This window comes from Nuphar pumila, chromosome 5 (assembly GCF_984573655.1).
Source record: "Nuphar pumila chromosome 5, dmNupPumi1.hap1.1, whole genome shotgun sequence".
Classification (NCBI taxonomy): domain Eukaryota; kingdom Viridiplantae; phylum Streptophyta; class Magnoliopsida; order Nymphaeales; family Nymphaeaceae; genus Nuphar; species Nuphar pumila.
In genome coordinates, this window is record NC_143253.1 from 39,149,019 (window position 1) to 39,169,095 (window position 20,077).

Consider the following 20,077-nt stretch of genomic DNA (forward strand, 5'->3'; position numbering starts at 1 on the left):
TCACGACGGTGACAACCGTGCTGGTCTTTGACAAGCGCCTAAACTAACACTTCACGATGGTGGCTCACTCGACTTCCGACGTCAGCGGTGGAGGGTTTCAGAAGAGAGGGAATCGCCAAAATGGTAAGGCGATGTCACAGGTTTCGACAATGACATGGCTCGCAACTGAGGTACCCTCAGGTCGACTCTCGAATGGAGAATGAACGAAGGACAAAGGAGGTGAGAAGAGGGGTCGGTTGGGGGTGTCAACGACGTTGCTGCTCCGACGAGGTCGAGGACGGGGAAAGGCAAAAGAGAAGAGGGAGGAGGTGGCACCGCAGACAGGGCTCTCAGCGGTGGCACATGTCGACGGTAGAGATGGAGTGAGGGAAGAAGGAGGAGGTGAAGGAGAGAACTCGGGTGGCGAGCGGTAGCTGCGTGTGAGGGATGAAACAGAAAGGGAAAGAAAGAGGCTCGCGCCTTAGTTGGCCGTATTGAAAAGTAGCGATGGATTAGCAATGAAAATATTATGTCTCAAACGTCGTCGCAAATTAGCGACAGAGTAGCTACAGAAAAATTTTATCGCTCATTCGTCGCGAACTTACGACGGAGTTTGAGACAGAACATTTCTGTCACTAATTAATAACGGATTTTGAGACAGAATTTTTTCGTCGCTAATTCAGCAATTAATTCTAATTTTAGAGACGATTGATTTTCTCTAGCTAATCCGTCGTAAATTTGCGACAGATTATTTCTGTCGTAAATGTTCGTCGCTAATTAACATTTTTCTTGTAGTGCCTCCCCGCCTTACCCTATTTGGACTTGGGATGAAGGTTAAAATCAAAACCCGTGCGAGAATGAAGGCGGGGATGAATGGTAGGATTTTGAGATGGGGGGCGAGGGAGTAAATTAGTAAAGATAGGATGAAAACATGCCTTTTACGTGAAAAAAACACAAACAAATTGGTTTTTTATCTAAATTAGAATACAAATGCAACAATGGGGTTTTGTTTTATGATCCATATGAACAAATATTATATTGAACTTGGATCATAGGTCCAAATAAATCCTATCGATTTGCACCCCTACTTGTTAGATGACCATAGAGTCCTCGCTCATCTAATTCCGGACCAAGATCCAATCATAACAAAACTGAAAATGTACTAAAGAATGGGAACATTAAAAAAGAAAAGGTTAACCCTACCCTTATCCAAACAACATTTATCTCTTTCCAACATTTACCGCATCCAAAGTGAACACAAGCAGTGCAAACAAAAGCAGTTAAAACAGAAATGAGAAAAAAAAAAGGAGAAAAAGGTTCCTTGACAAAAAATGATTTTTGAAAACAAGTCCAACCAACTGAATTTTGCCACCTGCAAAATATCAAAGTTTAATACCAAAAGCCCCCATATTATTCTTGCTCAGTTTACAAATTATGCAAAACTGTCTAGACGCGGCATGATGGTCTTGACTTTTGGGTTACCATTTGGGTGACTATACCACTGCCCCCAAAAAGGTCCAAGATTGCTTCAAGCTTAATTTGGACATTTTAGTACTAATTTAAATATTGTGCAAGTTATCTACTGTTTCGTCCTTTGGAAAAACCTCTCTTGATTTCGGGGAATTGCAAACAATAAACTAGAAAAGGATAAGCCTCTTATGTCCTCCCCAATGTATCCCTTCGAATCCGCCTAAATCGGCCGATTCATATCGTATCGGCAGAAAATCAATACGATAATAACCTGAATAGGCTACTTTTTAATAAATGTAAAAAAATGCATAGAATTTATTTTTAATATTATTTTAATAGTTTTAACACATGTCACATTATGATTGATACACAATACTTTTTAATTATTTCTTAGCCGATTCAGAACGATTCACTTGAGAATCGGTATCGGACAACACTGGTCCTCCCATATTTAAGAAGTGCCAGCATTCATCCCTAGAACTTTATCATTCTCTCTTGAGTCTGAATTGAAAAAGGTGTGTGTAGGGGTGTAATTTGGACGAGTTTACCCCATCCGACCTGACGTCCCGAACCGTTTATACCCTATCTGACCCGATTTTAGTAGATCTATGGGTCTGGGTCAGGTCCCAAATATAAATTCGTAATGAAAACTGGTTGGATCTTGGGTATTGCAAATGCAGACTTGACCTGTTTGAACCTAACCCTCTTTGAATACTCGACCCGAATGGTTTTTCATATTGAAAAACCAAATTGACCCGAACACGACCCTATTATATATGTACCCAAACCCATTTTATTTTTGAACCGACCTGAACCAGAACCCGACCCATTATGTATCCAAGTCTGTTTTATAATTGGTAGTACCAAGAAATAATTAGAATAACTGATAAATATTATGTTATATAATCAACTAAATATTTAAAGATGTTAAAAAACTTAGAATTAGTATGCATTACATTTTAGTGGTCACAATTTTAATTTATTTATTTTTATATGCTTCATATTGCTCTTTTATGTGGAAATTGCTTCTTTGAAGTGAATCTCAATTGAGAAGAATGATACTCAATGACTCATTGAATATAATATATCATTGATGTTTCTTCAACTTGAAATGAATGATTGGTATGAGAATAATTTTTTGATATTTAAACTTTGACATTATTTAGAATAGCTAATAAACTTCTCATTTGTTAGCATATAATCTTCTTGATTAATAGTTAATTTCATTGATTTATATATATTTTTAGTGCCTTCAATTGGTGGGCTTCGTGAAGGCTTAGGTATTGGTGACCTCATGTGGGGTTTCTCTCAGAGGGGTAGGGCCCATTAAGTGACTTGGTTCGACCATGGTTTCTAGCCATAAAAACAATTAGGACTAGAATACCAGTCACATCAATACCCAAGCTAAAACCCAAACATGTTAAGCCTTAAACCATTCATACCCGAACCGGTTAATCTATGTGTCTACAATTTCTTTTAATCATACCTTGACCCGAACCAAAACGGTTATATTAAAGACTTGACCCAATACCTACCCGAACATGTTAATCCCTATGGGTCTACAATTTTTAGCTGTACCAAACCTGAACCTGAATTAGACTGGGTTTGGTTTGGATCTTAATGTTAGACCCGACCCGAACCCAACCGCGGTTACACCCAGAGAGAGAGAGACTAATTGATATGCATTTGATGAGCAGTCAAGAGTCACTATGGCAATCAGTCCATCAAAATATCAAAGGATATAACAGTCATTGTTGTCTACGAATAATCAATCCTGGAAACAATAGTTTTTTCAATAAGAGTCTAGTAAAGTAGTACCCGGTGCACCCCTTTCTAGGGTTTCTTGAAATTTAACTTTACCTCCCACGATATAAACTCCCTCCAAAAATACAATGCGAAAAAAAAGGTCAAAAGTGCCAAAATCAAATCAAATCAAACCAAACCCACCCATTCGCCCACCCCACCAAAACCCCCCAAACTCTCTCTCTCTCTCTCTCTCTCTCTATATATATATATATATATATATATATATATATATATATATATATATATATATATATATATATACACACAACCACCCAATGACCTCTTCCTCGTTCCTCAATACCCACCCCACCAAAACCCACTAATTTATCTCTCTCTCTCTCTCTCTAACCAGGCTACCACCCAATGACCTCCATTAATGGCTTCCCTCAGACCTCCCACCGGAGCCCCACCACCGGCCAACTGGGTCGCCCAGAAAAATGACACGTTTACCGCTGCTGCCCCCACACCGCCCATCTCCCAAGCACCGGCCTCACCAACGGCCAGGATCACCCCGGCGGTGCCCTTCGTCATCGCCATCCTGGCCGTCATCTTCTTCTTCTCGGGCCTCCTTCTCCTCCTCCTCCGCTGCTTCGTCCCGCGCCCCTCCCCGCCGTCCGATCCCCACGACCGCCAGATCCCCACCGTCGACTCTAGGCAGCTGCGGCAGCTCTTCCACCTCAACGACTCGGGCGTCGACCAATCCCTCATCGACTCGCTCCCCGTCTTCTCCTTCCGGTCCGTGATCTTCCCGAGACGCGGGGAGGCCTTTGATTGTCCGGTCTGCCTCTCCGAGTTCGTAGATCATGACAAGCTCAGGCTGCTCCCCAACTGCGCCCACGCCTTCCACCTATCGTGTATTGACACGTGGCTGCTGGCTAACTCGACTTGCCCCTTGTGCAGGGGGAGCATACTTGACATGCCTGGCATGATGGGCATCATCTACGATGATGATGGTGGCCATAAATCTGATGATGATAATGATGTTGATGATCATGTTCATGATGATGTTAATAAGGTGTTCAGTATTAAGCTAGGCAAGTTTAAGAAGCTGGATGGTCATGATGGTAGTGATGGTGGCATGGTTGGAGAGAGTAGTACTGGTGGTAGTGCTAGTGTTGATGGTAGGAGGTGCTTCTCAATGGGTTCGTTTCAGTATGTGGTGGGTGAGCCAAGTTTGAGGGTGAAGTTGGCGGTGGCGCGGCTGCCTGGTGGATCAGTCCCGCCGGAGGGTTCGGGGGATGGGCTAGGTGGGTCTGGTGTGGGTGGTATGGATTTGGAGGGGAGGAGATTGAGTAGGAGTAGAGGGGATAGCTTCTCTGTTTCAAAGATCTGGCTTTGGCCTAGGAGGGACCCTGTGATTGATGCATCCTGTGCTAAAGATGATGCTTGTAGTGGGGCTTAGGAGGATTCAGTTGTTTTTTTGGGCTTGGTTTGGTGACACCAATGATGTTGATGTACAATGACGCTTTTTCTTTCTCTATTCATTCTTGATTCTCAAATGAATTTGTCTTGTCGGTGAATGATGTGCTTTGTTGGTGTTTGATTAATTGAAGCAGTCCTTGTACAGTTTGCCATTTTAAGTTCAGTTCTAGTTTTGTTATAGTGATGTAAACGGTTCTTGTTGGGGATTCCGATTGGATGTGGCCAATACCATATTCCACTAATCCAATGTTGGCTAAACGGACTTGGATGGTAAAAAAGCTCATACCCGATTGGATCTGCCTTTTTATATGTAAACGGATTCAGATATTCATCACTGACCACATCAGTAAGCCTCTGGTTGGTAAAACCCTTGGGGGGTCCCTCTGTCCACCGAGGAGTATACTCTGCTTCGACTTTGAACCAGAGCGTTTCAAACTCATGACATCCAGTGTGTCAACATAATGATGTTCATAGGTCGGCCCCTCCTACCAGATGAGCAGAGCCCTCGTGGGCACCACAAAGCCAAGTTGGGGACAGCATATTTCAAACCTTGGGTGGGGGATGGAACTTGAAAAAGCCAGTTGTGAAATAAAACAGAGAGAACAAAAAAGATACTAAAGAATTTTCACGTTGTGTCCGACGTTCCCTTTTTGGCCTTTTGCTGCTCAAAAGACAAAATCTGCAATTAATGGGAGGGCGCATGGAGCCACGTAATGAGTGCAAAAAAGAACTCCTTTCATGGGTGAATTTTTTCCGTCTTTCTTAACCCTTACTGTTCCTTCTTCACTTCTCCAAAGAAAGCATTAAGAACTCATGCTCAACTCAAAAGTCAAAACCAATTGTTGACTACGATAGACCTTCAGTTGGGGCCACGCCCATGCCACTAACAACTTGTGTTGGACTTGACAGGATTTAGGGTGCGTTTCAACTTTGAATACATGGTCCCCATGGCTAGATCCAAGGCGTATTAAATGCAGCATCTTAGATCTCATGCTACGTTCGGACAAGCAGCATATCCCGGCTTCCAATGTGAGACTCTTAGCTAGGGATCCTAAATAAACCCAGCAGCTCATGACTCAGCTTGGATCTGCTCCTGTAGCTGCCGAGCCGAGCCGAGCTGTAAGTAGCTTGTTTAGCTTAAATGAGTTGAGCCTGAACGGCAAACTGTTCAGTTTAGCTTAGGTGAGCTTATATATATATATATATAAATAGGGAAATGAAAACCTCTCCAATGGAAAACCCTCTCAAACCTCTCCAGTGGACGTTTTATTAATTTTTTGATATATTTTTCAAAATTCTAACCATACAAATGTAATCTATATGCTTGTTTTTATAAGAATCAGTTCTTGGAGCATTTGATTCCGATGCATGGATAGGTTTTTATAGGTTTCAAAATCAACGGCGTACAATTTTCATAAATTTTCAAGGATCCAAATACCATTTTTTCTATCCAAAATTCATGATTCAAGTGTCAATTTAAAGTAGATCAATCATGCTAAAACACCAAAAAATTTAATTGGGGAAGTTTGAGAGGGTTTTCATTCTAATATATATATATATATATATATATATATATATATATATATATATATATATATATATATATATATATATATATAATATGAGAAAGATGCTTGAAAAATATACATGTAAAATATGAATTATTAAGTTTAATATCTAAAATATATATTTTAAATGCAATATATAGAAAATACATGCATTCCATGTATAAATAAAATGACATTTTTTTATGAGCCAGTCTATATTCCACTCATCTCGTTTAGGGATGAGCAAAGCTTGAACTCGGCTTGGCTAAACACAAGCACAAGCAAAGTCATGAGCTCAGTCCACTGGTAAATGAGTCAAGCTTGTACATGCTTATTTGGTTGTTGTGGCTGCTAACCGGAATCATAAGATCTATGATGCAAAACATCTCAACGATTTGAGAAGTACAAAAAAATAAGGTCAAATGGCTAAATCAGGTAGGTCAAAATTGGGTTTGGTATGCAAATTGAGAAGAGATTTCAGTCAAGATCTGAACGGACTTGGTGTAGAAAGTCTAGAGGGACCTAGAAACATTTGTGTGTTGGGGTTTGATATAAGATGCTAGGGGTCAGACTAGGTCATTAGGGAGGCTGATGAGGTCAAACAGGTAAAAATACACGTTTTGTCGAATTGGTAGGTGTAATTTTAGTATTTTGAGTCTCAAATGTGGGTAGGGTCTTAGTTAAGGCTGAGATCAGTTTCAGAGGTTATGTAGCATGTCTAAGGAGGTGTTAAACGAGTCCACATGTTCAGGTGTGGTCAGGGTATGTATATAAGATTAGAAAAGACAAAACAACTCACAGAATGGGACTACACTACTCGTTTGGGTGAGATCTTGGTCTAGACAACTTAAGAGGCTTCAAAAAAGGTTAGAGAATGGTCCTAAGGTATGATAGGAGTCTAGAAAGTGTATAAATACCTAAAACAAAGATGAGATTGATAAGCAGAATCACGACTAAGAGGGCTCCAATGTTAGCTTCCACAGTTAAAGAGGTGTTCCATTGCAAGAGAGGGGTATGAGAAGGGTTTGGGCCCTTGAAAGAGATAGAGGACAAGTATAGGGAGGCTTGGCCTTACGTGAATCATAGAGAAGAAAGGGAAAAATGTGAGAGAAGAGAGAAAGAGGAAGAAAGGAAGAGAGACACACCTAGATAGAGGGAGAGAGAGGTTATGAAAAAACTTTAATATTATTTCATTGCATAGAAGGAGAATCTTTGACCTTTATTTATAGATGAGAGGCCTTAGATAAAGTCTCTACTTAATCATATATGTCATAAAGAGTCCTACTGAGAAACAATAACTAGACTAGAGAGATGATTATAGAGTTATACCTCTGTCATGACTCATATTCTAATTAAAAGTCTTAATTAAAACCAACATAAGAAGACCTAATTAGACTCTGCCTAATCACCTTTCTAGAAGGTGAAAGAATCTTTTAGAGAGGTGGAGATGTTCCACCCTAAACTTCTTAATTAACGCCCTTCCATGTGGCCCCCACCAGCTGACTCTCCTTGCTTTTGGCATGGACAAGTGTTATGCTCTTTTTTCTTTTAGTATGGACATGTGTCCATTGACTTTTTCACATGTGAATAGGATACCTTAGTTGCCATATCACTCTTATGAGCCCCACCTAAGAGTGGACGACCCTCACTGCGTGTAGAGAAAGGCATGTTGATCTTGAATCTCGAATCTGCACCATCTTTTGAAATTCAGGTTGTAACATTGGTTCATTCAACTCGTTTACCAGACCCATTCTTAGAGTTTAAACATTATTGTTTTTTAGTTCTGGGTTCTATCAATGTCACAATGTTTGGTGGTTGCTTAGTGGTGCATTGTTGGTTTCAGCTCATCACAATCATGGCTTCCAATACATCAAATGCTCTTGTTCATAATCTTGTTACTCAATGGTGCTTTTTCTAAATTGGTGTTAGTCAAGTTGGATAGGAATAACTATTTACTCTAGCGATCTTAGATAGAGTCAGTAATGTTTAGTCAAAATATTTTAAAGTTTGTTGATGAGACGTCTTTACCTCCTCCCCAATTCATTCCAAGTGGAAAACATGGGAACCAGCGGTCATGAAGCTCGATTTTCTTATTTGGAAAAGGTGTGATCAACTTGCATTGTGTTGGATCAAAGCCATTGTTACTAAGGTCGTACTAAGTTAGTATGTTTGTATCTCATTTGCTAGAGAGGCTTGGATCACCATAGAGAAGTCTTATGCTTCTCATTCATCTCTTAGGATTATGCAATTAAAAAAGGATTTGCAAGATGTTAGAAAAGATGACAAAACCATGTTTGAGTACCTCAATCATATGAAATTTGGGGTCAATTCTTTTAGTGCAGTACGTGAATTTGTTGAGGAGAAGGATATCATTCAGTATACTTTAAACAGACTCTCTAGTGAGTATGAGAGTTTTAAACAGACTCTCTAGTGAGTATGAGAGTTTTGTTACCACTGTTACTACATTGAAGAATTTTCCTTCCTTATATGATATCTATGACATGCTTTTGAATCAAGAAAAGAGATTGCATTTTATGTATCAATACACTATCTTTCAAGAATCATCCTCTACTACCTTCTTAGCTTAGAGAGTGTAGACACTCCAATTTTGAATGTCATTTCATATAAGGATTCATATGCCAAAATCCAGTGCTAATTTTCAACTTATTTCAGAGTTATTCTAACTTTAACTTTATTTGTTGACTTCAAAAATAATATTTTTAAGGGTTTTAAAGATATTAATTAAACTAGATGATCTTATCTTTTAAACAAGTCAAAAATCGAGACAATCTGATATTAGAGTTAAAAGTTATGACCAAAACAAGGTGACTTGTTAAGTAAAAATCTTGTTTTTCAATTAGGTTCTACTTTGAGTGAATTTTTGACTGCCAAAATAAATAAATTTATTTTTAAAATATAAATGAAAGTAATGGATGTTATCTTTCTAATACATCAAATCATGCCTCCATTTGACATTCAAATAGGAGTTATAGCCAAAACAAGTTATCCTATCATAATGAATCTGAAGTATGACCCAATTTGAAATGTAGAGATCCAAAATTCCCATAGAAAACTTTTGAAAGCTCTATTCATACCCCTAGATTCATATTTTCTTATAAAACCTTATAAGACACTTATAAGTTTCTCCCATTCTCTTAGAGATAAGCTCTCCTAATCTCTTAGGGATTGCTCTCACCTTATATTACTTTGCCAGTTTTAAGTTGCATAGCCCAGAATCTAAGTAATTCCAATAAATAGGATTCATCCTTGCAGCAAGAACCAATTAGAAAAAGTGCTTTAAGCCTCCAACCAATAGAGTCGTGCCATGTCATCAGAAGTCAGATCAAGATCTTGGATCTATAGGATTATATTTCATACTCATCTCAAAATCTATAAATAGGGACCCCTCTCCTTAGTTTAGCATCTAGAACTTAAGTAAATAAACTTTATTGTACTTACCGTCCAACCAAGCTTTCCTAAATCCAGCACTCAGACCCTTTCCACATGAGTCCAACCCAATTGAGCCAACCTGAGCCTATTCTAAATCTAGATTCCTTGTTTCACCTAGCTTCCTAGATCTCGTGCTTAGCCAAAGTGCTACCCGAGTTTCACCGTGCTCATCATTATCATAGGAAAAGGCTACTAAGCTCGAGGTGAGATTTGATTTTTCTAACTTTTTATTATATTTGTTGTATTTATTTTATTATAAAAGTACGAATTTTCTTAAAGAATATTATATCATGTTTTCAAGTTTTTTTTTAGCCTTGATGGTGGCTCACACCATCATGCTCACCTTCTTTTAGGACTCGCTTATGAGGTACGATTACTCGGTGTTGAAGATTTTGAGCTCTTGGTGCAGTTGACCTCTGCTCAGCAGAGGAGGAAAGATGCACAACTTGAAAAGCAAATCCCACAACTCTCTTATCTTATATTCAAATCTAGTTTTTGAATCTAAAATCATTTTCAAATAAAACTCTCTTTTTGGTTTTCAAAATTTAGAGATCCACGGAACAACGATCATGGTATAACCTCTCTCATAGTTGTTGAAACTAGCATCTTGGGAATCTTAGCATTGTAAGGTTAGTTTTACTAGTTTTTTTTTTGAATATTGGACCCCCCTCGAATACAAAGTCAAATTATGTTTCTTTTTCTTTTATGACCCTGCATCATTATCAAGACCATATCTCTCTATCCATAAGTTATATTACTACTTTCTAGGAGTTTTTGAAAATAGATGACCAACACTACATTTTTCTTTTTTGGCATAGATTCGGATTCTGCCTATCCAAGGGTAAAGGGAGACCCTATGAGACCTAGGACTTTATTTTAGGTTAGAGTAATGAGCCTTTAGATCTCACTTTGAGAAAATTTGTCAAGTTTAATGGGATAAGAAACCCAAAAACCCACGTGGTTCTTTTTCTGGATGCTTGTTTTGACTGTCTAAAAAATGACTGATCTTGATTCAATGGTTCCCAAAGTACTTAGAAGGGGAGGCCATATCAATACGTGAGTCTCATGCACTCACCATGATTTTAGTCAAGTTCAACTAGCCACTTAAGGGTTTCTTAGCTCCTCAAAAGTGTGAGACCTTTGTCAATCTAATTGATATTAGATATTACCACTTAGATAGAAGTAAACCTCAAAAGAGGCATGGATGATTAGATTCTGGTTAATACTATATCTATAAAAGATAGGTTTAATAAGAATCATTCAAAAACCAAGTTAATGTGTCTACTTTTTAAAAGGCAAAGAAAATGTTTGAGTCTCCCAAGCAAAACTAGGGGCAAACCCAAAATCATAGATGGTCTAAAGATAAAGTTAATCGAGATCCAACAGACACAATCTAAATTTTTGTATATTTTGTTACAAAATAAGGATTTTAAATTACCTAAAGTATCAAATCTGCCCCAGATAAAATGAAGGGACACAATAATTTTTTTACAAAGATCATAAGGCTTTTGGCCATGATACTAAAGAGTTATTCTCCTTAGGCATATAATCTAGGACCACACTGACAAAGGTGAACTATTCATAAAAAATAAAGAAGCTCAAGAGAAACCAAGTTGCATTCAGAATGGAAAAAGTCAACATGATTAGCAAAGTTGTTGCAGTATTAAAAAATTTTGTCATAATTCTCAGAATCTATATTGACTTTGCTGATAAAAAAGAAGCCTCACAGTTGTCTGAATCACCTAAGTATGCTTTCACTCAGGTCCACCAATGTGGGACTCAAGTTAAGAAGAAAGAAAAGAATGCTTCTAACCAAGTCTCAAAAAAGCAATTTTGCCTGAGTCATCCAATGAGGTTGTCGTTATAAAAGAGAAAGAGAAAAGTCTTGCCAAGGCTCCAAAACAAGAAAGTCTTGCCAAGGCTTCAGAAGAAGAAAGTTCAAAAGAGGACAATCCTACCAAGATTCCATAAAAGAAAGGTTCATTTGTACTTGAGTTAATCCCTAGCACACCATTTTAGAGGAAGAAAAGGCATCAGAGAATCCCATTGAAGAGGAAGATCTTGAATTTGCTGATGTAATAAAAGATTTTGGCTTATCCAATTTGTCAAATACAAACAATCATGCTCATATGAATTGTTCAGATTATGTCATGGAGAATTCAAAAATTGAAACTCATGATGCCTCTTTGGAGGAAGAAGAAAGTTCTGCTAATGAGATTCCTCAGGGAAACCAAAAAATTGTCAAAGAAAGATGCAACATCATCATGCTTATGTTATTGGTGGTCCTCAATCTTGTGTGATCTCGGCTTGGACCATGGGTTGCATCCAAGGAAAAACCAACAACTTAGCAAGTTCAATCTGAGCTTCTGCTTTTTTGTTCAATATGGCAGAGTCCTCTATAATTTGCATTATACAGAGCAAATCTATGTTGAGTAAAGAGAGCCAAAAAGTTAGTAAAAATTTTCAATAATGTGAAAGATCAACATCATCTACCATTTTACATAACCATATTTGGGGCAACAATAGGAAAAAAATCCAAATCTTAATCTTTTAAAAGATCATGGTTGGAAAGGATGGGGACAAAATCAGAATATGGGTCATATTATACTTTAAGAGAAAAATGTCATGAATATATCCTCACAACATCTTAAGTTTATTGCTTGGGCAGATTCAAAGGATGCCTTGTTCTCCATATTGGGTCACAAAATCAGTGGAGTTAAAACTGCATCACTAGGATCAGGTTTGCTTTCAACCTCTTGCAATCCAAAGTCATGCATTCATCATTCTCACATCGTTTGAGAATGTGAGTGAGTTGTGTGATCATCCATTATAAATAATTATTTAAAAAAATTTAAAATAAATAAATTTTCAAAATTGCCATTCTCAAAAGAGTTGTCATTTGAATGGGCTTTAGTAAGAAGTCATTGCATTTATGAAAAGTTTGCATGTACTTCATCTCCACTCCTTGCATCATTAGCACTAGTCAATTTTTTTTCATTATTATGAAGAAAAAACTTTAAGGTTGAGCCCTTTATGAGAAGGCAATATAAAATGAATGAGCTTATAGTAAAATAGAAAGGTAAATCTCTTTATAAAACCTACAAATAATAAAGAATGAATCATATATGGGCATATTGAGTATTATATTCTATGATTTAAGACCATAATGACCCACTTAGAGGAAAAACTCTTAAAACTGAAAGATGTTAAGACTACCTTTTGTTTTGTCTTTGCTTCTCATACCCTCCTTTAGTCAGTCTTGTGAACTTATCTATCTTATGCTCTAGTGTCTTCTGCACTAAGTCTGTCATCTCATTGTAAAAAGCAAAACCTACTCATTCATGCCTTATCCTAGGGCATTTTTTTATTTTATGAAGGGGAGCATCAAGAAGAAGAAGAAAGTTCTAAAAAAGGTAAAAAATTCCAAAAAAAAGAAAGAAATTATCATCCCCTAGACTTGATGGTTTTTCTTAAAATCATCACCTGATCTTAGGTCCTGGTGGCAGTGAAAAAAGGGAAAAAAAGGCATTGTTGAAGAAAAAAGAGGCATTATTGAAAAAAAAAAGTGTAGCTTCAAAAGTTGCAATGCTCCCTATGCAATTGAAGATTTCAAGCAAGAGATGTCCATGATCCCTTACCCACTTGATTTTCTTTGGGTCTCACATTCAAGAATGTTATGTCCAACTTTCTTTGCTAACCCTTTTAAGCCTCGTGATACCCAAAGTTCATAATGTGTCTATTTACCTCAAAAAAAAGGTTACCATTTTATTTCTTACCATTGTTATTCTCATTTATCTTCATTATTTTAAGTTCAATCACTCATGTCCTATCGTCACTTTCAAAGTCTTTGAAAAATGGTTGGTCACTTAAAAATATTCAATATAGATAACTTTAATGCATAACTTGGAGTGGCGAGATTAAAGTGCATCAGAATGGAACTCAAACTTTTATGCACTTTGAGTTCTTATTTTCAGGCTTAAATGGCTAAGGAATCTTGCTCATTTAGAAATTTTTAGAGTCTCGGTCTTTGTGCAATTAAATTGACAACTATTAAAGCATGAATTTATACATGCACTTCTATGACTATTTGTATTGAAATTTGGACCAAATAGAAGATTTATTCTAGTAAAAAAGAGTAAGTTTGTTATTTTATAATAACTTTAATTAGGGGGAAAAGTATAAAATAAAGTCAGATTAACATTGACAAAGAATCAAATTATTGTTGAATATTGCAAGTTGCATAGACTCATTTTTCACTCACTCTTCTCATGTTTGCAAGACTTTTCAAGGCATATGTGATAAACATTTTTATTCTCAGCATTCACTTTAAAAAAATTTAGCAAGAGACAATTACTTTTTTTTTGAAAAAAAAAATAGAGCATCATTTTTAGACTTAGGTTATCATTCACATTCATTTCATAAGTTCTACCATGGCACTTAGCATTATGTCATGCACTTTTGTCAGTCATAAATATCCCTTTTGTCTTGTCAGTTATTTGTCATGAAGTTTTTTATCATCATGATTTGATTATCTCATCAATAGCATTCATATTGCGCAGTCAATCATTCAAGTTGTCTCATTGGACCCATAAAGGTCTATGATTTGAGCCTACAACAAGATTTATTTTGACAAAATTTTCTGTAATCTTTTGTTGATTTTATCCAAATTAGGTTTTTCGTAATACACAATTCATTGTCATAGCTTTTGCAAGTATTATTTTAAGTCAATCTTTTAAAAATACATATTTGTCTTACTGTATTTTGTCTTGAGATCGATGGTTACACTACAACAAAGCAGTAGATTAGCGACGACCACATTCCGTCGCTAATCCGTCGCTAACATAGTTAGCGACGGATTAGCGACAACGAGGCGACAGTATGCTTACGTCGTGAATATTTCGACGCTAACTGGCGACGGAATTATTCCGTCGCCAGGTCCGTCGCTAATTGCGACGGAATAACGAGCGCTATATTCCGTCGCCAATCCGCCGGTACTAAACGGCGACCACGGCTTGGCGACGGATTTAATTCCGTCGCTATGCCGTCGCTAGATTAATATGAATAGCGACGGATGGTTCCGTCGCTATGCCGTTGCTAGATTAATATGAATAGCGACGGAATCATCCGTCGCTAATCCGTCGCAAACACAAAAAAAAATCAAAAAAAAAATATTTAAAAATTAATTACCGAGAACTGTACAATTTCTATTTCTTGTACAATTTATATTTCCTGTAAATAAAAAACAAACCACACAAAAAAATTCATATAACAAGTATCTACAATAATTAATCGTTCCACCTTAAAATTAAGAAGTTTAATTATTTACAATTCAACAATTACATTTAGGAAAAATAAAAAAAATAGAACTTCTTCAACACAGTCCTCTAATCATCACCAAGATTTTGTGCGTCTTCTTGTTCATTGTCTTTATCTGTCCCTTCAGCTCCACTACCCTGATTATCGCTAGCAGCCTACACAAGAAAAGAACAGTCAGTATTGATAAACAAAATATAATGAAATAAATTACACACTATATGTGATTCTATCATGTGCTCATGTGTGATCTAAGGCAATAAAAAAACTCTATATGTGATTCTATCATGCTCATATGTGTGCTAAGGCAGTCAAAAAATTGAATATGTGATTATAGCATGTTCATATGTGTTCTAAGGCATCTAAAAAAACTCTATATGTGATTCTACCATGCTCAGATGTGCTTTAAGGCAGGCAAAAAACTATATATGTGATTCGATCATGCTCGTATGTGTGCTAAGGCAGTAAAAAAATTGAATATGTGAATATAGCATGCTCATATGTGCTCTAAGGTAGACAAAGCCAAAAATTTTATATGTGATTCTATCATAAATGATATATAACATGTTCATATGTGTTCTAAGGCAGTTAAAAAACTCTATATGTTATTATAGCATGCTCATATGTGTGCTAAGGCAGTCAAAAAACTGAATATGTGATTATAATATGCTCATATGTGTTCTTAGGCAGTCAAAAAACTGAATATGTGATTATAGCATGCTCATATGTGTTCTAATGCAATCAAAAAAACTTTATATGTGATTCTATCATACTCATATGTGCTCTAAGGCAGACAAAAAGTTATATATATATATATATATATATATATATATATATATATATATATATATATATATATATATATATATATATATATATGATTCTATCATGCTCATATGTGTGCTAAGGCAGTAAAAAAATTGAATATGTGATTATAGCATGTTCATATGTGTTCTAAGGCATCTAGAAAAACTCTATATGTGATTCTACCATGCTCAGATGTGCTTTAAGACAGTAAAAAAAACTATATATGTGATTATACCTGAGAGGGACCTGGAATCGAAGATCCCCTATCCTGAACAGCGGCCTTGATCTCATTTCGGAGAAAGGGGGCGACGGTGTATTGGAAGTAGTTATTCAGTGATTCATTAATGATCTCGCGTACATCATCACCAGAAAGAATAGTCGGCTGCTTGGAGCTTATGTCGGCGCAAGAAGTCGGTGAGCCATAACTGGAAGAACCAATAACTGGTGAAGTGTTCATATTACTCCCAAACCCGAACACGCGACCTTTTTTGGGTTCACCTGCTGCAGTCACCCATGCTGTAGGATCAAATGATGGATGCTGAGTAGCGTCTTCGCCATATCGCTCTACCATCTGTTGCTCATATGCCTCCTACAAAATAATGTTTAAAGTATTCATTAATAATTAATGATAACATTATGATAACTTGCATATATATTGCAATGATTATTAATAGAATTAAGACATACCGTTGTCGTTCTCGCCTTCTCTGATACGAAGACTCCCGTGGTCTTCCGTTTATGTGTTTCTACAAACACATCCTTATATGGTACACTGCCTCCTTTTTCTGCTTCCTGCGAAGTTGAATGACAAAAGATTTAGTACACAAGTTTGCAACAATACTTATAAAATTAATATTATATATTGATGAGTTACCATTTTCTTTAGGTGGCTCCCAAATGTCTTAGATCCACCTGTGTGTAGATGGGCTTCGGGCATCTTCGATCGATTTTGTGAAGCCTTCGCAGAGCGATTTTTAAATGCATCTCCTGCCCACTTATCGCACATTTCATCCCAGTAATCTCTCCTGATAGTAATAGGACCATGGCCCTTCCACAGTAATGGATCATCTACTACGCCAGATGTTTTTTTTGCTGCAGTCTTCATAGTGTGCAGCATGTCTGCAAATCGATTGGCAGCCACCTTCTGCCACACCTTCCTTGCATCATTTTCTTCCACCGTAGTTGCAAAGCGATTCGAAGCCTACAAATATTTTCAGAAAGTTAGTAGACATTGCTTAAATAAATTAAATATGAAACACATTAACTATGAGGAACAACTGTATACCATGAATAAGGACCACAATCTGTCTAACACCTCCTTTGGGTACTCTTTCCATTGAGCAACTGGTCCTGGTAGATGTTGAAGAAGTGAATTCCTAATCTCCCGTACTACTTCTTGTGGCTCAAACCTCGTGCTGCACATGAATTGTTACACAGTAAATATCAATATAAAATATTTAAAAGATATGCAATAATTGAAAACAAAATACTTACGGTCGATTATCGATATACACTATTCGAATGAGTCTTCTTGTGCCAGCCTGAGAAGACCCTGTTTCCTGTATTGGCTGTTGACTTGTGCGATCAACTGATGTAGGTGGGTCGTGTACAGGCGCAACATCATCTGTAAAAAAACACATTAGAAATTCTCAGAATGTGCATTTGAACTAATCAAGCATCTAATTAGTTATATGATATACCTATCACAGGAGCCCGTGAAGATGAAGGTTGAGTCTGGCTACTACTGGATGAGCGACCACTATAACCTCCACGAACCATATTCTAACAAATAACATATGTCATACAATACATTCAAATAATTCACATCAAGTATTATAATGCATTCAAGTCATTCACATCAAGCATTGCAATGCATTCAAATAATTCAAATTATTGACATCAAGTATTGCACTAATTCAAATCATTCATTAATTTCATAAATTATAATACATTCAGATAATTGAAATCATTCACATCAAGTATTACAATGCATTCGAATCATTCGTATCAAGTATTACAATACATTCAAATAAAATTTTTAATCATTCACACCAAGTATTGCAATACAACTCACATCAAGTATTACAATGCATTTAAATAGAGGTTTGTAGTATAAGATTTTGCTCACTAGCTTGAGAATTCTTCCTCGTCACTAGTTTGACTTTCTTCTTCTTCATTGTTTGCCCATCCACTTGGTACATCATTTGGATCACATTCCTCTATGAATGTTTCATTAGCCAATGGAGATATGACATGCATATCATGCGCAACATCGTGACCATAAGCGAAGTCACAGACATCATCTGATTGATAGTAATCACTGTCTTCAGGGGTATAGTTTGGATTTCACCTTGCAAACTGCCCACCATTCATTTCTATCTGACTTTTTTATACTCGGATATGAAGTATAATAAACTTGTTGAGCTTGCGAGGCTAATATGAATGGTTCATATGTTCCAAACCTGGATTTATGATTCACCTTCACAATGCCTGAAGCTTTGTCGAGTCTTGTTGCAGTTGGATCAAACCAATGATACTTGAATATCGTAACCCTGTTATTCATGCCTAAGTAAGTCAACTCCATTATTTCCTCTATAACACCGTAGTAATCATGTTTATTTTCACCGTAGCTGCTACCCTTGACACACACGCCACTATTTATCGTTGATTTGTTTATACCGTAGTCTTTTGTATGGAATCAATAACCATTTACGATATACCCGTTGTAGCATTGCACAACTTTGGTCGGACCATTTTCTAAATCACATATTCCTTGATCTTTAACATCACCATTGCGAACCTACGCACAAACATAAACAATGATTGTGATCACGATCAATTAAGTAACTTAGTGTTGTTTATAAGTACAAAATTTATGTTAGCTTCTTTACCAACTGTTTCAACCACTCCACAAACTTAGTTTCACGTTCTTTTTGTACTTCTGCATCAGTGAGATGTGAAACTTCGTTTCGCAACTCCAGATCAAATCGTCTGCAAACCACAAATACTTATATTACCGAGTCATGTATCCACATATAGAACATAAAAGGATTTATAATTGAGTTGCATATACATATACTTACTCGATGTATGGGTCGATCGCTGAGCAATTAAAAAGAATATAGATGTGTGATACATCCTGCTCTCGATCTGTCAATAGCTTTGATCGGCAACTACCAAATGCATGCCCAAGTGGTTGAAATATCGACAGCTTGTCAGCTACAGTTACTTGTTCTCCATCATCGTTACGGGGCGGGCATGTGTAACGTGTTGGAATATGAGGTTCGAAGTACATAGATGAGAAATTTGAAATCTCTTCTAAAGTGTACGCCTCACAAATAGAGCCTTCTACTCTTGCTTTATTACGAACCTTTTTTTTTAGGTCGAACATGCATCTGACAAGAATATACATTTCAAATTTTAAATATCTGTCATTAAAGAGACAAATATAAAAAAACATATACCTTTCAAATGGGTACATCCATCGATATTGCACAGGGCCACCAACCCTTAGTTCATATGGCAGATGTATGATCAAATGTTCCATAACATCGAAAAATGCTGGCGGAAATATCTTTTCTAACAGACAAACAGTGGTGATGATAGAGTCCTCGAGATTCTTTACATCTGATAAAATGACCTCCGATGCGCACAATGTTCTCAAAAATCCGCTCAACTCAGACAATACCCCCCATATAGGTTTGTCTAACATATCATGGAATGCTAGGGGTATCAATCGTTGCATAAAGATATGACAATCATGGCTCTTCAACCCATATAACTGTTCATCGTCAATCTTCACAGCCCGAGCAATGTTAGAGACATATCCATCTGGAAATCTCAGTTGTCTCAACCATTGACATACATGTTTTATTTGATCAGGTCCGAGCACGTACTTCGCCTTTGGTTTCAGTACTTTGCCATTATACTCTTTGAGTTCCAATTCTGGTCTTTTACATATTAATTTTAAATCCATACGGGCCTTCAGATTATCCTTCGTTTTTCCTTTAATATTCATTACTGTATTGAACACATTATCAAACACATTTTTCTCTACATGCATCACATCCAAATTATGTCGTATCAATAGGGTCGGCCAATACGGTAGTTCCCAAAAAATAGATTTTTTCGTCCAATTGTGTTCCTTCCCAAATCCACGGAAGGGTGTAGGACTGCGGGCATCTGTTAATACATCTGGAAAGTATTGCAATCTTCTTAAAATCTCTATGCCAGACAATCTTGAGGATGGACCTTCCGTTTCAGTTGTGCCTGCTGTAAATGCA

At 36.9% G+C, this 20,077-nt stretch overlaps 1 protein-coding gene and 1 pseudogene across 2 annotated transcripts; one reads left to right on the top strand and one right to left on the bottom strand.

Moving 5' to 3' along the window:
- Window positions 1-3,631: 3,631 nt before the first annotated feature.
- Window positions 3,632-4,832, top strand: LOC149837403 (RING-H2 finger protein ATL46 pseudogene; annotated as a pseudogene). The gene has a single exon (XR_016432233.1). The product of XR_016432233.1 is annotated as an RING-H2 finger protein ATL46 pseudogene (transcript).
- A 921-nt stretch (window positions 4,833-5,753) lies between these two features.
- LOC149837404 (uncharacterized) lies at window positions 5,754-16,990 on the bottom strand. The gene is made up of 4 exons (XM_090008030.1): window positions 16,669-16,990; window positions 16,482-16,586; window positions 16,265-16,383; window positions 5,754-5,829 (listed from the first exon to the last, which is right to left on the bottom strand). Exons 1-4 carry the CDS (start codon window positions 16,909-16,911, stop codon window positions 5,754-5,756), a joined length of 543 nt encoding a protein of 180 aa, XP_089864156.1. The 5' UTR covers window positions 16,912-16,990.
- Window positions 16,991-20,077: the final 3,087 nt, after the last annotated feature.